A 23,890-nucleotide genomic window follows, 5' to 3' on the forward strand; every position below is an offset into this window, starting at 1 on the left:
TGCGTTTTGTCATTTTGTTGTCAAGAAACACACGAGGCCAAAGTGGAGAAATGAATCTTTATTGCCGTCCTTACATTCATCGCTCCTTCTAAACACAGGGCTGTGCCGTACTTTCTCAGCTCGGTTAAACCCCAACAGCCTTGGTGTAAACGTCTATTTACAGGATTCCTCCCCTATTACTACATTCAGGGTTTAAGCTCCAGAGGGGGCGTGTATCGGGGCTAGTGCCGGGCGTCCTCCTGGGGTACAGCCGGGTATCATCCACCCCCGCCCCACCCTGACCCCCCCCTGACCCCCCCTGACCCCTGGACCCTGTACCGGGATCTTGGGGTTTACAACAAATCAATGGAAAACTGCTGTTCAGCAGATCGAAGGACATGGACACAAATCAAGATCATGAATTGGACAATTCATGATTTTTACAATTCATGTAAAGTATGAAATGCATCACTAAATTAATTTACATCGACTACAAAATGGAAGTTCTGACAAAAGTGGCTAATTTCAGTAAAGCATAAAAAGTACCAGCTGAAAAAATAGAATCCCTCTGAAAGGTTATCGACCTGTTTTGATTGATGAAGTTGTATCATAGCATTGTTTAGGTGCCAATGCTCAACATAACGAGTATCCTAATCCTTTTAAAGGGTGAATCATGGTGAAAGCCCCGGTGATAGTGGTTCCTGTGCAGCTCCAACCTGCTTATTAACACTTGTAGAGCGCTAACGAGAGAAGTAGTGGCTTCATTAAGTGTTAACATGCATTACAAACCAGATTCAGAAGCCAATTGTTAAGAATGCTTTTGAAACGCAAGTGAACAGAGGGAGAAAAGGTTGACTGTTGAGCACCGTGACCTTTAAGTATGTCAACATATTGCCTCTTAAATAGACATAAACCCGGGCAGTACATGACATCAGCTTGCACATATTCTTTTTTCATGACTTCATGCCAAACTTGAAATTAATTTGAGGTCTCTAGGATGCTACAATGTAGCGTTTTTGTAAAAACAAAGACTACCCAATAAGCGATGTGAAGGTACTGCGGGGAACTCACAGACTGACTCAACGCAGACGTCCAGTGTTTGTGTGTATGGTATGGTTTAGATCTGTTGACAGTATGTCTCCACTAGCCAGCGTTGAATAAATGGCCATTAGGCACTTTCTAAAGCTGTCTCATCCTAAAGCGGTTTGTTATTCTAAGGCATTTCTTGTCAATTCTGACACAAAGCGAACGTAGACCGCGAGCGATCACAAACTAATAGAAACACAAAAACATGATCGTAGCCATGCCACGTTGTCACGACATCAGCGATAAAATAAACAAGCCAAGCAGTACATACGAGATACATCTATTGTACATTAAATATCTTACAAAACATAAACTCCTTCCATCAGTACCACGAGCGGTGTTTTCACCAGAAGGACTAAAGAGGTTAAAGCTCAAGGTGTCATCGGAGGCCGTCCACTGATGACCTCCCTCTCCACTTGTTTCTTTGAATTAAAAATACTATTTCACCCCCTTTTACATTTTGTTGTAGGCTAAAATTAGCAGCATTATATAAAAAGCTATTGATAAAAAAATGATAATCGGACACCCAGCAGAGACCAAGTGTCTTGAAATAACGATGACTAGCGATTCTCAAATGAAATGTTTTATCATTCAGTAGAGAACGATGGAGGATCCGTGGGACTATTCAGAGCTAGTGTGTTGGCCGCTTCAGCTTGCATAGTATTGCCTTGAATGTCTAAAGTGTCTTCTAACCTCCACTGCTCATACTATCATTTATTTAAACTAATTTCCCCCCCACCAAGAAACAATGCCATGCCATCAAGCCTAAATGCACAAACTGACACTTAACCCAAGACTAATCATTCTCATATGATGACTCATTTAGAAAAAAGTAGCAATGGGGGAAGTCAAATATTTTCCCGCGCAAAAGTAGCCATCAGAGCGCGGCTGAAGAGCTGCCTTCCTCCCGGAGGACGCTCGCTGGAGCCACGAGGAATAACAAGAGCCTCTAGCGCGTAGCAAGGCCGCTACGCTAAAGCTAAAGGGAGTAGAAATGAGCTAGCGAGGTAGCATGGCGGGAGGGAGCGCGGCTTCATTCATCTCAGCTGGGAGCTCGGAGGTCCACGTCTCCCTGCAGGGTGAGCTGCACTGCAGAGAGGACACACAACAACGCCACGGCCAGTGTCAACTCACGGAGACCGTCTAACTGAATATAGTATGAGTTGGTGCTTTCCGTTTTTGATATGTTTATTTCATACTTGTACCTTTATACTTAAAAAAGTATGGGCTTTCCAGCGGTCTTCTCCTGCACGTAGGAGGTGAAGCGCTTCAGGAACTTGGGGTACTCCCTCTTGGCCACGGCCCTGAGGACGGAGGCCGGAGCCCAGCCGCCCGGGTTCACTGCACGGGAGACGAGTGGTGGTGAACAGTCAGTATGAGTGCACTAAGGGGGGAGACTACAGAGACGAGTGGTGGTGAACAGTCAGTATGAGTGCACTAAGGGGGGAGACTACAGAGACGAGTGGTGGTGAACAGTCAGTATGAGTGCACTAAGGGGGGAGACTACAGAGACGAGTGGTGGTGAACAGTCAGTATGAGTGCACTAAGGGGGTAGACTACAGAGACGAGTGGTGGTGAACAGTCAGTATGAGTGCACTAAGGGGGTAGACTACAGAGACGAGTGGTGGTGAACAGTCAGTATGAGTGCACTAAGGGGGTAGACTACAGAGACGAGTGGTGGTGAATAGTCAGTATGAGTGCACTAAGGGGGTAGACTACAGAGACGAGTGGTGGTGAATAGTCAGTATGAGTGCACTAAGGGGGGAGACTACAGAGACGAGTGGTGGTGAACAGTCAGTATGAGTGCACTAAGGGGGTAGACTACAGAGACGAGTGGTGGTGAATAGTCAGTATGAGTGCACTAAGGGGGGAGACTACAGAGACGAGTGGTGGTGAACAGTCAGTATGAGTGCACTAAGGGGGGAGACTACAGAGACGAGTGGTGGTGAACAGTCAGTATGAGTGCACTAAGGGGGTAGACTACAGAGACGAGTGGTGGTGAATAGTGAGTATGAGTGCCCTAAGGGGGGAGACTACAGAGAGGTCTACAGAGACTGATCCTTACCGTTGGCCACGTATGTGATCTTACACACCAGGTTGTCTCTGCTGATCTCCTTGTCTCCCTCCGGGGGGCTCACCAGGGTCTGGCAGATCAGCCCGATGTTGATCTTGGCCCGGACACACCGGCTGGACGGCTGCGGAGGAGAGAGAGAGAGGGCCGAGAGAGAGGGCAGAGAGAGAGGGGAGAGAGAGCGGGCCGAGAGAGAGTGTCAGAGGGAGAGGGCCGAGAGAGAGGGCCGAGAGAAAGGGGAGAGAGAGAGGGCCGAGAGAGAGTGTCAGAGGGAGAGGGCCGAGAGAGAGTGTCAGAGCTGTAGCACACTAAATCTCTGAATCTCTGAATTTGCGTGTGTGCGTGCGTGCGTGCGTGCGTGCGTGCGTGCGTGCGTGCGTGCGTGCATGCGTGTGTGTGTTAAATGGTAAATGTACCGCATTTATACCGCGCTTCTCTAACCAGTGGCCACTCAAAGTGCTTTAGAATATGGCCTCACATTCACCCATTCATGCTCACATTCACCCATTCATGCTCACATTCACACACCGACGGCGGCGTCAGCCACGCAGGGCGACAGCCAGCGGGTCAGGAGCGGTCAGGGTGAGGCGTCTCGCTCAGGGACACTCTGGGAATCGAACCAGCAACCTTTCGGTGACCAGCCAACCCGCTCTACCTCCCGAGCCACATCCCGCGCATGTTTGTGTGCATGTTTGTGTGCGTGTGTGTGCGCATGTGTGTGTGTGTGCGTGTGCGTGTGTGCGTGTGTGTGTGTGTGTGCGTGCATTTCCAAGACCTACCTGTGCGTTCTCGTGGTCCACGGAGAAGTTACACACCAGCCAGGTGTCGGGGTCGTTCTCGTTGTGCGCCGGGATCTTCCTCATGGCGGACAGGTACAGGACGTCCCGCTGGGAGGCGGGCCACACCCGCTACAACCAGACCACCAGCTGGTTAGTGTCTAACCGTCACCTGGGACGCGCCGGGTCCTGAATGGTGAGGAAGTCTTACCTTGTGGGCTTGGAAGACGATGATGGCGTTCTCGGATAAGGTCTCCACCACGTTGAAGTTCTCGATGGTCGCTAAAGGGAAATGAAAACGCAATGGTGACATTAACGATAAGAAAACATGAATTAACCGTTAATTAAGCATTATAATATGAGGGGTTAAGGTTAGGGTTAGGGTTAGTCATGTCTAAATGACCTTACCTTAGTTAACATGAACACTATTCTCTTAGCTGAAGGTACAGTGTGTAGTTTAGTGCCAACTAGCGCTGAGGTTGCCAGTGGCCACCACCTGAAGACCCCCCCTCCCTTTCCCACCACTACAGTGGCCTGGACTTTATTGTAGGTCCGTTTGTTTCAATATCCTCACGGTGAGAGTTAAAACAGAAGCCTCTCTCAGACACAGACATCAGAATCCCCCACTGGCCAGACAGAGATCCACACGTCCTCCACCCTGCGCTGCGTCTCAAACACTGTCGCTCCTCTTACGCTGCTCAGCGCTGCTCACAAAGAATCCCAAACAGGTCGTAGCCATGGAGACACCTAGCCTGGTCCTACCAGAATCTCCTCCTACTGCCTTTCTCCATTGACAAACGTTAACTCACTTGAAGGCGGGCGTCTGTTGGAGTTTGAAACTATTAGATCTGCCACCCAGTGCCGCTCTGGATCTTATAACCAACCGCTGACGTTTGACTACGACTCAAACCAGCGCACGACCTCAACGTCAACGTTCTCAGCCACTCCCTCTGTTCGCTGATTGGACGGCCAAAAAATTGGCTGTGGAAAACTAATATAACGAAAATACAGACAAAAATACTGCAAAACCCAGACGTAGTACTGGAGGGAAATGAAAATTGAGCGGAAGTACGGAAGCGGGCGGAGCCAGGCTAGGCGACACCCCAAGTGTCAACAAAGTCATCAGAACTCCTTTTTGGGGCATTACAAAGCGTGGTCATGGTAACGGAGGAGGCGTGGTCATGGGAACGGAGGAGGCGTGGTCATGGTGACGGAGGGGGCGTGGTCATGGTGACGGAGGGGGCGTGGTCATGGTGACGGAGGGGGCGGTACGTACTCTCCCAGTCGTTGCGGTAGGCCGTGTCCCAGAAGTAGTTGCAGACCTCGTGGCCGGTCACGCCCTTGACGGAGTGGGTCGCCTTCAGAGGGTCCAGCACAATACCGTTCTCCTCCACCTCCCTCCTGTACACCTGGGACACACACACACACGCACACACACACACACACGCACACGCACACACACACACGCACAACCACACACGCACATGCACACAACCACACACACACGCACAACCACACACTCACTCAAATGAGTCAATTCATAGGATTCTACATTGTCTTTTGTTGTGTTTGTTCTTTGAAACTTTTTAATATTCTAAATGTACCATTGCGGTCTATTTTAGATAACTTCCAAAGCCACTTGAACTGAGTTCAAACACACGTCATGAGGGCCGTGTTGGGGTGAGGTCGTCCTACTCCGTCAGGCCTACAGCTGGACTGAGGACTTGGGCATGGAACCCGGAGCCTTTGGGCCGGGACTCAAACAGGCCTTGCAGTGACACTATCCCACACACACTGACCAGACCTATCTACACACCTTCATCTCCCCCTCCTCCACCACCAGCTGCCAGTTGGCGTCCCCGCCCACGTCCTGGAGGGAGTAGGTCATGTGGTTCTGCACCATCTCCTCCACCTGGCGCACCGCGGAGACGAGAGGGAACGGCGGTTAGGACCGTCGTGAGGTGCATTACCACGACCAGGAGCACAGAGATGGACCACGGCTCAAACCATCAGGAACTGGGAATACCTTGTCAGAGTAGCGATGGGAACCAGTGGACGAGTAGAGGTCCTGAGAGGGAGCTGGACTGGACCTCTGGAGCCTGGTCTTCTCACAGTGAGACTGTCAACGGTGAACACACATGTTGTCACGTACATGTGACATGTGTAATGAGTGTAATGAGTGTGAAGTGAGTCTGCAGGGTGCCGTCCTGTCCCCTCACCTGCTCCTCCATCAGGTCCTGTCGGTCCAGCGCCGCCTCCACCGCATCAAAGAACTCATCATCGTTGATGAGGCTGTTGGGGCCCTCCTGTCAGAGAGGGGGGGGGGCACAGGGAGGGGGACAGTGGTGATGATGATGATGATGATGATGAAGAAGACATGAGCACCCCTGCCTTAGACTGGGTAGCCCCGCCCATTCTGCCGGCGATTTGAGCTCGCCCTGTAGAAGGGTCCGGAGAAGAGCGTATATTATTTCTAGTTCCTAGTTTCCCCCTGGCGCGCTATTGGCCGGTTTAACACAATGACGACAGGGAAGCGACGGCAAGCAGCCAATTGTGTACAGAGTCAATTTAACTCCGCCCTTTGATCACGCCTCTGGTGCTGGAGAAAATGACAGCAGCTTCCCCAGACCAACTCAATCTATTGGTCTGGCAACAGCCAGGCTGGCCCCGCCTCACCTCGTAGTCCGGTCCTCCGTAGTGGGCTTTCTTCAGGTCGCTGAGCGTCGCCTTGTAGCCGCCTTCGATGCGACGTCTCTTCTCCATCTCCTGCATGGAAACACAACAAAGGTCTAAGGCCCGCCCACTGGACCTCCACCAGGAAACACAACAAAGGTCTAAGGCCCGCCCACTGGACCTCCACCAGGAAACACAACAAAGGTCTAAGGCCCGCCCACTGGACCTCCACCAGGAAACACAACAAAGGTCTAAGGCCCGCCCACTGGACCTCCACCAGGAAACACAACAAAGGTCTAAGGCCCGCCCACTGGACCTCCACCAGGAAACACAACAAAGGTCTAAGGCCCGCCCACTGGACCTCCACCAGGAAACACAACAAAGGTCTAAGGCCCGCCCACTGGACCTCCACCAGGAAACACAACAAAGGTCTAAGGCCCGCCCACTGGACCTCCACCAGGAAACACAACAAAGGTCTAAGGCCCGCCCACTGGACCTCCACCAGGAAACACAACAAAGGTCTAAGGCCCGCCCACTGGACCTCCACCAGGAAACACAACAAAGGTCTAAGGCCCGCCCACTGGACCTCCACGCAGGTGCCTGCTTTCCCAAAGAGTGGAGGTAACGCCTGCAGCACGATAAAGGTCCCGTAGCACGTTAAAGGTGGAAGTAACGCCTCCAGCGCGCTGCAGGGGGCCTTAAAGGTCCCCTGACGCGCCACCAGGTGTGAGTGTGATTCGCCGTTACGAGCCGTTTTGGAAATCTGCCTCTTATGACATCACAGGTGGGCGTGTCCACCTGGATGTGTGACGGATAGATGAGCTGTGTTTGCTACGGTCCACTGGGTAGGCTGGTGGACTGATCTATCCAGCACACATCTAGGTGGACACGCCCACTTTCTTCCCCTTATGATGTCATAAGAGGCACATTTCCAAAAGGGTTTGTAGCGGCTAATCACACTCACACCTGGTGGCACGTCATGAGACCTTTAAGGAAAGCACAGACACCATGCTGTCCTTAATACGACAGCATGGACAACGTGGACTAACTGAACACATATCCAGCAGCAACGACTTCTCTGTGTCCTCAATCGTTTTTCATCCAAAGCTTCTGATCAATATTCCAGTAGGCCTGCAGTCACTACGGCGACGTGGGGCTGCTCCGTGTGTCCCACCTTGTCCAGTCTCTTCTGCCAGCTGTCCTCCCTCTTGACCATGAGCTCGATGCAGTGCGACAGGGCGGCCAGGATCCCGGCCGTGGTGGCTTTGAACGTGATGGCCTCGCCTTTGAAGTCCACGCCGCTGGCCCCCTTCAGGCCCCCCGCCAGGAACACTGAGGGAGAGGAGGACCATCCTCTACTTACACTATGTCATCGTTTGTCATTTGATAATCAATATTCTGTTTGTGAAATAACTTTTAGCATTAGTGGAAAATCCAAACATTCGCTCCCTGTATCTTCAGAAATGTAAATCTTAAGATATAAATATATTTCACTTTCTTTCATTATTTATGACCGTTGAATCGAGAAGAAATACATCCGGCATACAAAGGAAACCAGAGCTGCTATGCAGCCCTGGTTAACACCACAGCCCCCACACTCACACTTCTCCTTGCTGCCGTTGTTGTTGTGGGCTAACTCTCCGCTGGCCCGAGGGCTGGGGAAGGCATCCTCGTCCTCCTCCACCACTGAGAGACCGAGAGAGGGGACGGTTAGCAGGAAGAGGAGGGCTAGTCAGGGCCGGTCCGTTGTCACGGCGAGGGCCGGTTGCCGAGGGCCTGTTGCTGGGGGCCGCTCGGTGTAGGTGGCATGTAGCGACCACTGCGAGAGACCCGACCGCAGGACCCAGAGCGACGGACAGAATGACCCGCACTACAATAGACTAGTGTCATCTCCAGGACAGAGAGAGAGAGAGAGAGAGAGAGAGAGAGAGAGAGAGAGAGAGAGAGAGAGAGAGAGAGAGAGCGAGAGAGAGCGACAGAGAGAGAGAGACAGAGAGAGCGAGAGAGAGAGAGAGAGAGAGCGAGAGAGAGAGAGAGCGAGAGAGAGAGAGGCACACAGATTTCGAAAGAGAGGGGAGAGAGAACTGTAACACAGGAGATGGAGAGGGAGAGAGAAAGAGAGGGAGGGCGAGAGAGAGCAAGGGATATGGAGGAGAGGTTGGTGTGCGTGTGTGTGTGTGTGTGGGGGGGGGGGGGGGGGTTGCATGTAAGAAACAAAGGCATGGCTTCATTCTCGCTGCTCATATGCGAGCAAGCCAGTAAAGTGACAAAACAACAAGCTGTGGTCAGGCCAAGAATGAACAGGAGAGCGAGCCAGTGAGAGAGAGAGAGTGAGAGAGCGAGAGAGAGAGAGTGGGAGAACAAGAGCGAGCGAGAGAGAGAGAGAGGGGTCAGAATGACTGCTGTCTTAGTCAATGGTGAAGAGGCCACAAACATACATTCCAAACAAGGCTGTGTCGATGTGTTTGTCCTAAACTGTGTTCCTACCACAGACACGTGTGCTGATTCTGCTCGGCATTGGCTGAGAGGCGTCCGGGCCATCCTAACGTCACCGGGCTACTGTCGGGGTCTACTGCCAGCGCCTGTTTCCTTCACTAGCTCCCACTGAGCCGCGTGGGTGCATTGCACCACGGTGGAGGTGACACACGTCCTATTGTGACCGGGCAGTAGCACCCGGGTCAACGAACGCAGCACCCTTAAATCACGCCTCTGTTAAGTCCTGGTTACTTCAGTCTTTATACGAGAGACGAGCGGCTGAAGAGAAGGGTGCCAGTCCTGTCGCCGACATATTTAACGTAAAGAGACACACACACCTCATGCCCTGCTGACAGAGACCATGTGATGCTCTACTGGGTGAATAGACCACATGCACCAAGACACAAACACATGGCTTCACTTCAATGATTTGTCTCTGTCCTACTTTCTTTCTATTGTCATTATTCTATTAGTTGGCGTTTTATTCTTTTCTGTTTATATGTTATAAATGTATTATTCTTTTTTTTATGTATTACAGTTTTTGTCAATTATGAAACCACAGAAAAAAAAAACATGGCTTCCGACTCCATGCCACCGGTCTGAAGCTCAACACTGAACACTGTTGACATTGCGGTACTAGGTACCAGGTACTTTATTTGCCAGTGGAAACGCAAAAAAAGACGAGGCGAGTCGAGCTGGTACTGTCGGTGGAAAAGCGGCATAACTGTTCATCTTTAACTTAAACTCAACCGATCCACAATACCATCCGTCCTGCCTGATTCTGTTCTGACCCCTGACTTTTAAAACGGGCGAGAGAAGCAGCGACGCGGGAATAATCAATCATCCAATCAGTGACTGCGGTCCTGATCAACAGCTCTGACCCTCACCTCTGTCCCTCTCCAGGACGTCTCTGGACATGTCGGCGCAGCCGTCGAAGTAGCGCTGCAGCGTGTCCACCTGTCTGCACAGGATGTCCCTGAAGGTCTCCATCTCAGACAGCTTCTCCCGGAGGCTGTGGCCCTTCTGAGGAACCAGAGCAGAGAGGGGGGGGGGGGTGGGAGGCCCCGACATTAACACCCAGACATTAGCCCCCGACGCCACATCGGCCCCGGGGCCCCGGGGGCCCCGCCACGCCGTTGAGGTCAGAACACACGTTCATTTCAAATGGTGGACCTGCAGAGCCACAACCCTAACACTAAACAACACACTGAATCCTAATGTGTACTGAATGGCAGTACTACCAGAAGGTGAGACACATCGTATCAGAGATAACCTCGATGAGGAGGTCCCTGCTGTCTGGTTAGGTTAAGTCCTACTAGCAAGCGGCGAGTTGTTAGCCTTTTTTCAGAAATGTTTTTAAACAATTTTAGGACGGCACTTTGACACTTAGACATTCGAACACACAAGTTAAACTAAAGACATTTCCTGCTCTAAGATAAGCTTCCATTGGGTGAAATGGCTCCGCTGTTGCCCAACCACAGCTCCCTCTAAACGCAGCCCTGGAGGTGGAGGTGGAGGTGGAGGTGGAGGTGGGTAGGTGGCGTACTTTGAAGGAGGAGGAGGAGGTGGAGGAGACGCCGCTGTTGGCGGAGGTGAGTGACATCATGGAGCCGTGGCGCCGGAGGCTGGACTCGGAGCCGTAGCCGGACTCGGCCTGCAGGGGGCAGCAGAGACACACACATTATTATTATCTGTACAACAGATGCGTTATTTCAAACGTGATGAAAACCCCCTCCTGAAGTCATAATCTCTATTCTGACACGGTGAGAGCACATGCCTGACAGCAGCTCTCTGTGGTTAACACACTATACTGCTTTACAGCCTTACTTTCTATTCCTTCACCTGTGACCCACTAACCCACATCCCAATGACGTCCGCTAGCTACGAGCGTTCCCAGACATAACGTGTGTGACGGTCTTGGTTTTAACACAACAATAGTGTTTAATGAGTTAGTGAAATCATTGAATAACCCAATACTTCTTTCCCTGCTTAGGAATTTGAATGTATTCATTCCTTCAGGCAACTGTGGCCTCGTTTAAACCACTCATTGTTTTATTTGCATTAAAAAGGCAAATAGTTGTGTATAGCCACTCCTCTATGAATGATTCACTGTGATGATTTCTTCAGGATAACGTGACTGGAAGATGACTTCACCGCAGGGGAGATCAGGTGACTTCCTGTTAAACTAGTCCCCTTTTCCGTCTCTTGCGTCACAGACTGCTTGGAAATAGCCGTCGAGGTGGAGAGGTGGGGAGGGGGCGGAGCAGTGGACCCAAACAGCCATGCCCTCTTTCACCGATAGAGGCCGCTTCATCCCCATCGCACGGTGTTTGCGATACAGTCAGGGGTAACTATCGGTCAACTGTCAACACTGCGCCCGTTCTAATTACTGCTGCCCTTCAGCCAACCTGCTTATACCCAAACGAACCGTGTCACAGAAAGCGATAACCATCGGTAAGGCCTTCAGCAGGGCTCAACCAAAACAAACACAGCCCATTTTCATGGTAATATTCGACCGATTGAAAGCAAACGTTTTATACTAGCCCTTATGTTAATGTTTCAAGCGGAATTTATAGTTATACAAACCCACAAAATGAACACACCAACATGGCTAATAGTGTATAATAATGAGACTACTGGAAATACTTGCACGGGGGCTTTTGCAAAAAGCAAACAATTAATCAAGCTGCTGTTTAACGACCAGAAGAAGAGCATATATTCCTCCCTAATGTATACCCAGGGAGGGGACAATTATAATAATGCTGCTCCGAGCAATGAAGTGAAAAGAAGGAGAATGAAAAAGGCTTTCAGTTCCATGTTTGAGTGACAGTAAATGGTTAGTGACACGACCAGTTAAACAGCCGTCACTGCGGTCTGACACCCACAGGGCAACGTCTTCCACGTTTGACTCTTGGCCTTAACAACATACAACAGACGGTCATGATAGCTCCTGCATTAGCACGCTACAGAGCCGGGACAACAGCCACCACAGTGTTTTGCATTTTTTCCTGGAGATTTCCACAGCGGTCTGAAGTTGAGTAATAGGCCAGGTTAGAGGGGAGTCGGGTGTGTGTGTGTGTGTGTGTGAGTCACCGCTGGGCACGGTGCAGATAGGAAGGGGGGGGGGGGGGTATGCTGAAATGACTCAGTCGCTCCTGATCTCCCATCTGACTCATTTACAGGATTTGTAATGCTGTTAAACTGGCCTGGTTCATCCGTGCTGTGGGTGTATTCCACTTGTAGTCATTTGCAGTTGAGTATTATTATATTACTATGGTGTAGCTAAGCTATGCTGTAGTAATATAATAATATATATTTGAATGCAAGATCATCGTTCTGCTAAAGCAAAACCTTGTTCTAGATGATATATTGCGGGAAATCTGACCTGCGTATTACAGATGGGTCAGGTGACCAACGGGCAGGAACCATAATTGGATGAGCAGTCCTGAGCTTGTGAGACGCGCCTAAAGGAGCTAAGCTACCTAAGCTACATCGTCTCTGGGCCTCAGGCCACCAAGGAAAGTTCACTTAAGTGGAGGAAATTTCACCTTGTCTATGTCTATGTCAACACCTGGTCTAATGCATTATTCTGTATGGATGTATAAATAATAAGACAAAACTTATGATAGAGCCCTCTACTGTCAGTCAGAACTGATAGTCCTGCTCAACGCTGTTCAGTGAGAGGTAATGAGGATCATCTGTAGAGGTGGTGACTGCGGTCACACCACTAGCAGTATCAGAGAAGGTTAACTCTCACACTCTGACACACACACACACACACACACCCAGAGGAACACACACACACACACACACCCAGAGGAACACACACACACACACACACACACCCAGAGGAACACACACACACACACACACACACACCCAGAGGAACACACACACACACACACACACACACACACACACACACACACCCAGAGGAACACACACACACACACACCCAGAGGAACACACACACACATACACACACACACACACACCCAGAGGAACACACACACACACACACCCAGAGGAACACACACACAGACCCAGAGGAACACACACACACACACACACACACATAAAACCCAGAGGAACACACACACAAACCCAGAGGAACACACACACACACACACCCAGGGGGACACATACACACACATTGAGGAACCCACACACACACACGTACACAACCATCACACTGAGGGACACACACAAGGCTTGGTGTGGGCCCCCCTCCGGGGTCTAGAGTCCAGGAGACCACAAACGTACCATGAGGGGGGGGACGAGGGCCCCCGGTCCCGGGCCCGCCTTCTCCCTCCTCCCGTCACGGATACTCTGGGATGAGCACACACACACACACACACACACACACACACACACACACACACACACACACACACAGACACACACACACGTTAAACTCACCTGCATGATGACAAACGCACAACAAACCAAATGATTTAAATCTTCTGTTAGGAAGATTTATAGCATAAATAAGAAGGCAGGACAATGATGAGCTTCTGTGTGTGTGTGTGTGTGTGTGTGTGTGTGTGTGTGTGTGTGTGTGCGTGTGTGTGTGTGGGTGCAGGCCTCACCCTGTGCACCTCGATGGAGTCAATCCACTTGTTCCTGTGCTCGGGGTCCTGGGCCCTCAGGTACCACACGCTGTCGTTCACGCTGATGTCCAGACGGTACTCGTCAAACTCATGGGCCTGCAACATAGAATGCATCACACACACGCACACACGCACACACATGCACGCACGCACACACACACAGACACACACACGGTTTAGTTGATGCAGAACACAGAGGTCAGCCAGACTCAGAGTTGGCGCAGGGCTCCATGCTGACCTCTTTGCACTCAAGCATTCAGAGTTAGGGGCTCACACAGACGTGTGTGTGTGTGTGTGTGTGTGTGTGTGTAATATATGGAATCAGCTGTTGGTTCATCTCTGAAATGTAAAAATGAAAATGAAACACACGCGGGAGGTCCCCTTTAATGTGGTCAAACTGTTAATGACGCCCGTAAGTTAAAGAGATCCACCAAAGCCTCTTCTGAGTAGTGGGGCCCAAACAGACACCAGCTGATTCCTACCCTTTTAAGGCCTCTTCATGGGGACAGAGCATATACAGTTATAAAGCCTGTGTGTGTGTGTGTGTGTGTGTGTGTGTGTGTGTGTGTGTCTGCATGTCTGTGTGTGTGCGTGTGTGCGTGCGCGTGTGTGCGTGTGTGTGTTCGACATTAAAGAACCAACATCTGGTTTCTATGTAACAAAAATTCCAGAGATAAGAGAGAAAATGAGAGAGAGGAGAGTGAAAGAGACAGAGAGAAAGAGAGAGACAGCAAGAGGAAGAGAGATGAGAAAGACAGAGAGAGAGCAAGAGGAAGAGAGATGAGAGAAAGAGATTAAGTAAGGTAGTATTCAAAGGGAGACGATCAACAACCCCGGGAACACAGACCAAATTACCCAGCTCAGATAATCATGTGACACACACACACACACACACACACACACACACACACACACACACACACACACACACACACAAAGGCACACTAAGCCTGTATTGAATACCTCCCTGTTTTCCATCCCCAGATTACAGTAAAAGCAGGTGGACTCAAGTACGCACAATACGGTAATAATCAGTATGCTGATTACTTTATTTTGGCTCACATGCTGTATGAGTAAAAATGACTAGAGGTAATTTAGTAACTATTTAGTTTAGTAACTATAGTATAGGCTTCATTCTTATGAAAGTAATTTCATCTGCAAGATAATGAATGAATATAAAAGCATTTTCCTCATACATTATTGATGTCTTGTAAATGTAAAGTGGTCACCAAGACCTAACCAGGTCACTAAGCCAAGTAAGAGAACCACTAATACTCAAACAGCAGCACTGAGCCACACGCAGAACCACCAGAACAACCAGAACCTTTCTTCTTCACAACCATCCATTAATCCATCCTTTTCCATTCTTTCTCACAATCTGTGTGACTCAAAGCCTGGGGAGTTGAGGAGCGCTAGAATGTGTTCTTTCCGTTTCTTAAGAGACAGCGCACTGGCTTCGCGGAAAGCAGCTCTAGGAGTTGAGGAACAGGATGACGGCTGAGGCCAAACCGGTTTGAGGGCTTGTGATGAAACTAGAGTAAAGTGCAGGAAGAAAAAGGACAACATAGAAGAGGGGCTGACACGCCCCCCAGAGCCAGAGACGCGCAGCGCCACCGGGCGCGTCCTCTTTCAGGAAGTGACATGCGAAGTGGGAAGAGCACTACTTCCTCCTGATTGGTTCCTCCCCCCACAACGTCCCTTTCTGCATCACCACTCGTACTGAGACGACACCTATACCCAACACCTTATCGGTGTTACTCACGTTATGGACACTTCTTCTGTGCACATGTTGAGGACAAACACTTTGATAGTTTGTAGTCCATAGTGTGGAGTGTGTGGACCATTATACAGAGCCACCTGCAATAACTGTGCACCCATGTGTGTGTTGTTGCTAGCAACCAAAATAAACAGGACACTTCCAAGTTGTGGTTTAAAAATGTGCGGAAGCATGTCTCTGTTAACCAAATGGTGACCACAAGCGCCCCAAGCCTCATTAGCAAGCACTTAGTCACACACACACACACACACACACACACACACACACACACACAGACACAGACACACACACACACACACACACACACACACACACACAGACACACACACACACACACACACACACACACACACACACACACACTTCTAGGCCGAAACATAAATGATCACATTCATCTGATCTTTCCTCACGATCCGCTAGCTGCCCGTCCCATAAGCAGGTCGTCAAAAAACGTGTCTCAAAACAAATGGTACTACCAACCACTCCAAACCAAAATAAATAGCATTCCAACCAATCACCGACAAGGGGCGGGTGTTGTGGGGGTTTGCGCTGCGTTCATGATAGTTTTTACTGGATGCACGAAACACGAAAGGGAGGAGTGAGCTGGCTCAGTTGTTTGGGATCTCACTTCAAATACCAACAGAAGTGACGTCACCCAACATCGCTGATACAACCTTTAAGAGCATGCTTCTTCTTACATGATGCATATGCTGAGATGAGTGTTAAACATCAACCGTTTTAAAGCAAACACAATCGTGGAGGGACAGAGCAGGCTAGAGGTTATGGTTTGGTTTGGTTTGTGGCATTTTAGATCTTAAATGTGGCAAGACTCAATTGACTCAATCTCTGTAGGTATACACCACGAGTGAGATGGATGGATAATCAGTGTGAATGGATTCACTGTGTCTGGAACCAGACCTGACAGTGAGATTAGGTTGGGGGGACGGAGAATGAACTGCTGAGTGTTGCTAATAGTTATAGCCTAATTACAAATGACTTGCCAGTGAAGCAGTTTGTGATGGCTTGAGATTGTGTTTTTTATGTTTTGTGTACTCCTATTGGTTTACGTTGGTGTTGCCAATGTAACTATGCCAGTTTAATTATTCTAATGAGGAAGGTTAATAAGAAGGAAAGAGAGTCGGAGGCATGTAGCGCCAACAAACAACCTAAAACAAAAGCTGAATGTCACTACATCCTTGACATTCAAACATTTAAGAGCAAGTGTTCAGATAAGGGTTTTCACTGGCTAAGTAATTAAACAAGTTTCTGAAGCCTTTTGGTGCACAGAATTAAAATAAATATTTACAGAGGCTAAGATAAAGCTGAACAAACAGCAGACTGCTGTCATTCAAATAATTGCTTTAGTTCAAACAAAATGCTCCATTCAACAAATTGCTCTATTAAGTCATTTTATCATGCATTTTACTAGATATTAAAATCTGGTTCTGGTTGCAACTTGTACAAATATATTTGAAAGAAAGATAATTACATATTTGTTGGAAACATGTCAAATTGCGGTATGGGCAAATGCTCTGCATTTAGCCTCAATACAATACCATGAGATAACAGTAGCATTGAAAAGATCTTGGGTCAAAAGAAGAGAAAACCGATGGTTTAAGTGACTAGAAACAGCAGTTAACCACCTCTTCAAACCCACTGATTCAGTCCAGCTTTCCAATATGTCCATTTTATGTAGGCTATTGTCAAAGAGCAATCATATTCAGTATTAAACTGAACTGATAATGTTGTGGTTCACTTTGTAATGACACTTACAATGGTCAAGTTTAATTTAAAGAGTTTCGATTTTTTAGCTTTATTGTGATGCAAGTACCTTTTTAGCCTCATCATGAATAATGAGACTATTAATGATTCACTCAACATCAGCAAATCCGTACTCGGTGCATGTAAAAGATGTAGGCCTATCTTTTTATGTAAAAGATGTATCTTTTACAGTGTATACATGTAAAAGATGTATCTTTTACAGCTTAATGACGACGTGGAAACAAAGTCGTCCCTCTACATTGACCACATGATCACCAGCAATCCCGAGAGGATATCGTGATATCGCGATATTTGATGATGACAGCGCTGGCCAGCTTACCACGATGACAGCCTTGCTGAGGCAGAGCGACCCGCGGCATCCGTACTCTCTCTCATCTTGGGACTTGTAGTAACTCAACGTGTTGTTCTTCAGCGACACCCACCGGTCCTGCCAGCCGTGGATGTAGTTGGTCCACTGGGAAGACAGAGAGCACATCTCCCGATTAGCATGGTTGTATGACGGCATGTAAATGAAATCACCGTAGCAGCCATAAACAGCCCTGAGTCACAGGGTGATACTGGTTTGTTAAGCAGTCACCCTTCATCCCTTAATCAGTATAATGGAGCAGGTGGGGTTCCTGGGAGACATTTCACAATATGCTGGGTGAGCAAACTGCGTTAATCTCACTTGTGTAACCTTACAGTCTACCACCGAAGGGAGGCTGTCGGGAACATGAACAGGTAAGAAGGCCACTTGGCTGACGGTCGATGAGATGTCTAGAGGATGTTATAATAATATTTAAACCGCATCAACGTTACATTGGACAGATATACACAGAGTTGGTGTGTATACATGTGACAGATATACATAGAGTTGGTGTGTATACATGTGACAGATATACATAGAGTTGGTATACATGTGACAGATATAGAGTTGTTATGTATACATTGGACAGACCGTGAAATATATCCCCAATGATTGCATCAAGGAATGCAACGCATAACGTCCCATAGTGAAATCAGTGAAGGGACCTCGCCCACTCTGTCCTACTATATAGTCCGTCCCAGGAGCTATGAATTAAGTTACGGTAAGTGTGTACCTCGTCCACTCTGTCCTACTATATAAGTCCGTCCCAGGAGCTATGAATTAAGTTAAGGTAAGTGTGTACCTCGCCCATGCCTCCCGTTACTTCATAAATGGACCACGATGGTTTCTGGGTCACATTCTAAACTTACCTTACTGAGAATCCCGCTGAACTCCACCACCCCGGCCGGGTTCCCCGCGTCCAACTCCAGGTCCTCTTCAGAGCCAGAAGAGCTCCAGCTCTGGTTGTCTGACATGTCGGAGGGACTTCACTGGTCGACTAGAGGGTGAACTGGGAGTGGTGGACGGCGGTCGAGCACCTGGTCATACGGCCTTCAGTGTTGGGAGTCGTTTGAGGATGTAAAGAAAATATAGTCCCATGAAATACGGTTAAGAATATTTCCGAGTGATCCTGGAAGTGTTGGCATGGCAGTCCAGATGAAAACAGCGATCTGCAGCCGCACGGCTCGGTAGCCGAGCAGGTGGACGCGAGTCAACGCTGATAACAGCCCTGTTATGTATCGATCCCAGGTGTCATGGATAAACAGTGTAATCCGACCTCCAGTCCTACATTTAGCCCCGCGAAGGTTCAAGTTGCCAGGTGCGTCAACAGAAATATCAAAATGATTTGCACAAATCCACCGACGGATAGAGGTAACGATCCGTGGATCACTGGTGTAACGCGACTTTGACACTTTTACTGGTTCCGTACTGGTGACAGCTGTCTGTCAGATGGCCGTGTTCCCCGAGACGCCAGCGGGTGGTCGTGAGCGCGTGTGTCGGACTAGAGCGCTGCTCAGGGGCGCTGGCTGCTGCCTGACGTCATCTAATCCTTCCCAAACAGGACAGCCAGACTCCGCCCACTCAGCCAGACTCCGCCCACCCTCTAGTCTCCTAGAAATAGATGTTACAACATTTAATTCTAAGAGGCTCGTATACAGCAATAAAACAATCATGTTTGGGGATGCAATTGCGCCACGGTTTTAATAAACGGAAGTCCACAGCATCGTGTGTCTTCAGTTGTAAACTAGTAATAACTGGACCTCAATGACTCCGCAATGCAAATCACTGGGAAACGTACCGGAAATGGTGTGGTGTAATTCTATGTCAAACGTCAAATCCAATGTGATAACGTGACATTCAACGGGCTGATTTCGTCCGTCACAAATTCGACCCAAAAATAGCGCATAAATAATAGGTGACGTTTATATATAGTTCTGCAATGGGCTTGAGATGCTGATCGATGCCTCGTTCAGTGTCATGTTTATTTTTTTCTGGTCCCATGAGACATACGAGGGGAAACCACAAGACCCATTTTAAGAACCACACACGCACACACGCACACACACACACACACACACACACACACACACACACACACACACACACATTTGTTTAATGTTTTTTGGGGCTGTCATTGGAAAAGTTAGCACAGACAATTCAGATGAGCAGGTCTGACAGTTTGAGGGAAACAGGTTTGATTCCTCTCTGGAGTTTCACATAATCAGAGGGAGATCTTATCAACTTAGCTTGAGGCCAGACTACGTCATTTGATTAGAGACAATGAGTAAAGATGAGGGTTACAGGTGAAGTAGAATCATCACTTTCTTTGATTTAGCAATTCTCTGTCTATGACTTTTTTATTAAAACCAATCAATCTATTCACAGATACATGACTAAATTACCTACTGACTTGGACCCTTTTCCTCATTCATTAGACCAGGCTAAGTGTTTTTTTTATGTGTTTACCAAAGGAGTTGTTAATGCATCTCACCACGCGTGCGTGTGTCGCTCTCTAGTGGTGCTTTTGGAGAATCAAGGAGCGGTAGCGCGTTAACGTACTCTTTTTACCTTCGCGAAGCCCTTTTAAAGTCAGGGGGCCAAAACTGATATTGTGGGACACTTTTTTGTCGCTAACTTATCCAGTATTAAGATTTAACCCCTTAACATGTGTTCTAGCCAGGTTGTCAGAAAATGTTCCTCTTTCTTCCATGTTACCTCCTGTCATTTTGGGCAAATGTGCAATATAATCCAATTTATGTGCATGATCTTTAAAAATAATAATAATCAATAAATAGGCCTACACAAGAGTATCACACCACAAGGGGTGTGATACTAAAAATCGATGTGATTTGGCATGAGGCAGCAAATCCAGTGAAGATGATCACAGCAGGTGTCAACAGTATGAATTAAACTTTATAAAGGAGTGAATCCCACACAACATCATATTATACATCATATCATATTACACCCGTTTTAAAATCCCTACACTGGCTACCTGTGACCCACAGGATAGATTTTAAAGCCCTTTTGCTTGTTTTTAAATCACTTAATGGTCAGGGACCTCTGTATTTAGCAGACATGCTTAAAGTGTACTGTCCGTCCAGATCACTTAGATCGGCAGATAAGCATCAACTGGTACAACCCAGCGCCCGCACTAAGCAGGGAGCGGCAGCTTTCTGTTGCTATGCTGTCCGTCTATGGAACCGCCTACCCCTAGATATCAAGACTTCTCCCACCGTCTCCATTTTTAAATCCAGACTTAAAACCAAAAAAAAAAACTTTCACTAACCCACTCCTGCACCTGTGCTCCATTACTCTTGCTTTTTTTTTTTTTTTTACTTGTGTTGTGTCTTGTATTTTTATTATCATTATTATTATTGTGTTCATTTTCTTGTATTTGGTTTTGTATTTTGTTAATTTTTCCATGTTTTTTTTAAATTATTTTAACCATTTTAATCTATGTGATCTCCCTGTCATTTAACTATTTGAATTCATGTGATCTTTTCATGACCATGTTAAGTACATTGTGTTACCGTTCCGTGTATGAAATGGGCTATATAAATAAAACTTGACTTGACTTGACTTGACAACAGATTAATTAACAGTCTATTTGTCTATAAACACATTTACCTCAAGATTCTACCATCAAATGTTGCCAGAAACAGGTAGGCTGAACTGTTTTCCAACTAGCTATATTTCCCAGAAAGATAGCTAGGCTAATGTACTTTCATAATTACTAGCTTACTTACTAATAGGTAAATTAAGTTTTGTGCAGATGTGTAATGGAAATGTGTTTGTAGTTTATTTGCTGCACAGCAGCCTATTATACAGTTTGCTATATAAAAGTGCTAACTATTTTGTTAGATAGCCAAGCACTCAGTGTATGTCAGATGACATTGTAGTGATCCACTCAGAAACCCATCAGCCTAGTTTAGTGAAACATTTCTTTGCCTTTCAGATGAGATAACATGGATCCAGAGGGAGCTGTAAGCCTAGCATCCAAAGAAAAACAAATAGCAAGAAATATTGATTGGGAAAAATGTTTAATTTGTCAAGACAAATGATGACAAATGACACAAAACATGCTATGCAGCTTTTACAAATGTGACTTTTATTTGCCGCTTTGAAAGTGAAAAGGAGTCACTAAATCTTGCAAGCAACTGCCGGCCGTTCACCACTAGAAGTTCAATGCCTTCAGTGTCTTGGGAAAAATGTATTTTCTATCAGAAAGACAAGCCTGAGGACAAACTTTGAAACATCCAAGTTATACATCTAAAAAGACTCTTGATCTAGCTCAACAAGACACAGAATTGCGACTGAGGCTTGCAGGAGTCAATGTCTTGATTGCCGCAGAAGGCAAATATCATCTTATCTGCAGTTTCGCAGGAAGTACCAGAGCACTTCATCAAGAGCAGGTGGTCCATATTCCATTTGCTTATAAACCAGCCCGCATTCATGTAGTGTCTCTTCTGACGCCGCACGTAGTGGCAGCCTGTTGCAGCAGCTCTTGCTAATTTAGAGTGTCTTTTCCTTTTTTAATTATCTAATCTCGATTTTCGATTTTTCTTTTTATGTATTTATCAAAATCGTCATATCTACCACAATGGATCTGACTGTATGCACTTTATTTGGTCATCTTTTCTGCACTTTATTCGGTCGTGTCTGGACTGCGTTTGTGTAGCGACGGTCGCCATGGTCCCATTGTTTTCACCGGGGATCATCAGTTATCACTAGCTAGCACAGCGCTGCTACATGGCGAGAGACCCGTTGTTCCCCGCGAGTTGAGGAGGAAGAGACGGAGCTGTGCCGGGGTGAGAAGACAAGCCAGGAGGAGCCATCCCGGACCTAGCCCCAGACACTACCGCAACACTGGACGGCAGACAGGACGAAGGACAGCGGTAAGAGGAAGGGAGGAGGACTGATAGTGTTTGTGAATGATAGGTGGTGTAACATCACTGTTAAAGAGCAACACTGCAGTAAGGATGTTGAACTGTTAGCCGTTAGCATGCGGCCCCACTACCTGGCCAGGGAATTCTTCCATGTCATCGCGATAGCGGTGTATATTCCCCCCCTCTGCTGATGCGGAAGCTGTCAGCATGTGACGTCATCAACGGAGTCACAAGCAGGCTGCAGAGGCAACACCCAGAGGCTCTCTTCCTCATCTCTGCTGACTTCAGTCATGCCTCCTTGTCCTCCTCTCAGCCCACCTTTAAACAGTCTGTCTCCTGCCCCACCAGAGACAATAAAACCCTGGACTTACTGTACGCAAACACCAAGGATGCATACACCTCATATACACTCCCTCCCCTGGGAAGATTTGACCACAACCTGGTACACCTCATGCCTGTGTACAAACCCCTGGTTCTCCGACAGCCAGCTGTGACGTGCACAGTGAGGAGATGGTCTGACGGGGCCGAGGAGGCTCTGAAGGACTGTTTCGAAACAACTATGTGGGATGTACTGGTTCATGATCACGAGGAGGACATTGACAGCCTCACACACACCATCACGGAATACATTAACTTCTGTTTGGAGAACACTGTACCCACCAGGAAAGTATAGTGTTTCTCCAACAACAAGTCGTGGATTTCTCCTGACATAAAGGTCCTCCTTTATGTTATGAAGGAGAAGAAGAGGGCTTTTAAGTCAGGAGACAGAGAGGAGCTGAAGACTGTGCAGAGGGAGCTGAGGAGGAAGATCAGAGAGGGAAAGAGTAGCTACAGGAGGAAGATGGAGGACCAGCTGCAGAACAACAACGTCAAAGGAGTCGGGTGGAACTGGCTGAGTACCATCTCTGGGTATAAAGGGCCCACCTCCAAGCCTGTGGGGGACCTGCAGTGGGTGAATGACTTGAAACATTTTCTTAAATAGATTTGATCAGTCGACCGCCCCTCCACACACACACAGACATCCCTCTTGAGGCCATCGTCACCTCTCTGCCTCACCCCCTCCCCTGCCCCCGACTCCACAACACTTATGGCGCATTTCCACCATAGGGTGCGGGTCGGTTCAGTCTGCAAAGGTGCGGCATGGGTCGCGTTTCCACCGCCAAAAGTGGGCGTGATCCGGACTGAGCCGTATTGAGCCGTACTCATCTCGCAGTACTCCTCAGTTGGGGTACTGAGACGCCTGAAAGGGTGCTGGCAAGTTTGAGCTACACACGCCGTCCGTTGATTGGTCGACCCTTCCGTGCAACATGGGGATAATAACAAACAAACAGTACCCGCAAGGTATTTCAGGACAATGGCGAAAGCTTCGTTTATTGAAGAAAAATGTTGCACAAAAGTTTGCCGTCCTTCTTGGATGTCCAACATT

At 48.0% G+C, this 23,890-nt stretch overlaps 1 protein-coding gene across 1 annotated transcript; it reads right to left on the reverse strand.

Moving 5' to 3' along the window:
- Positions 1-43: 43 nt before the first annotated feature.
- Positions 44-19,079, reverse strand: LOC311367644 (ceramide transfer protein-like). The gene is made up of 18 exons (XM_084486456.1): positions 18,445-19,079; positions 17,549-17,683; positions 13,650-13,766; positions 13,324-13,389; positions 10,607-10,714; positions 9,948-10,083; positions 8,188-8,271; positions 7,760-7,917; positions 6,589-6,678; positions 6,132-6,218; positions 5,939-6,031; positions 5,729-5,824; positions 5,189-5,321; positions 4,124-4,194; positions 3,916-4,044; positions 3,131-3,260; positions 2,271-2,406; positions 44-2,154 (listed from the first exon to the last, which is right to left on the reverse strand). The coding sequence occupies exons 1-17, from the start codon at positions 18,547-18,549 to the stop codon at positions 2,279-2,281; spliced, it is 1,866 nt and encodes a 621-aa protein (XP_084342582.1). The 5' UTR covers positions 18,550-19,079; the 3' UTR covers positions 44-2,154; positions 2,271-2,278.
- Positions 19,080-23,890: the final 4,811 nt, after the last annotated feature.

Source organism: Micromesistius poutassou (genome assembly GCF_964030765.1).
Source record: "Micromesistius poutassou genome assembly, chromosome: 22".
NCBI classification, from domain to species: domain Eukaryota; kingdom Metazoa; phylum Chordata; class Actinopteri; order Gadiformes; family Gadidae; genus Micromesistius; species Micromesistius poutassou.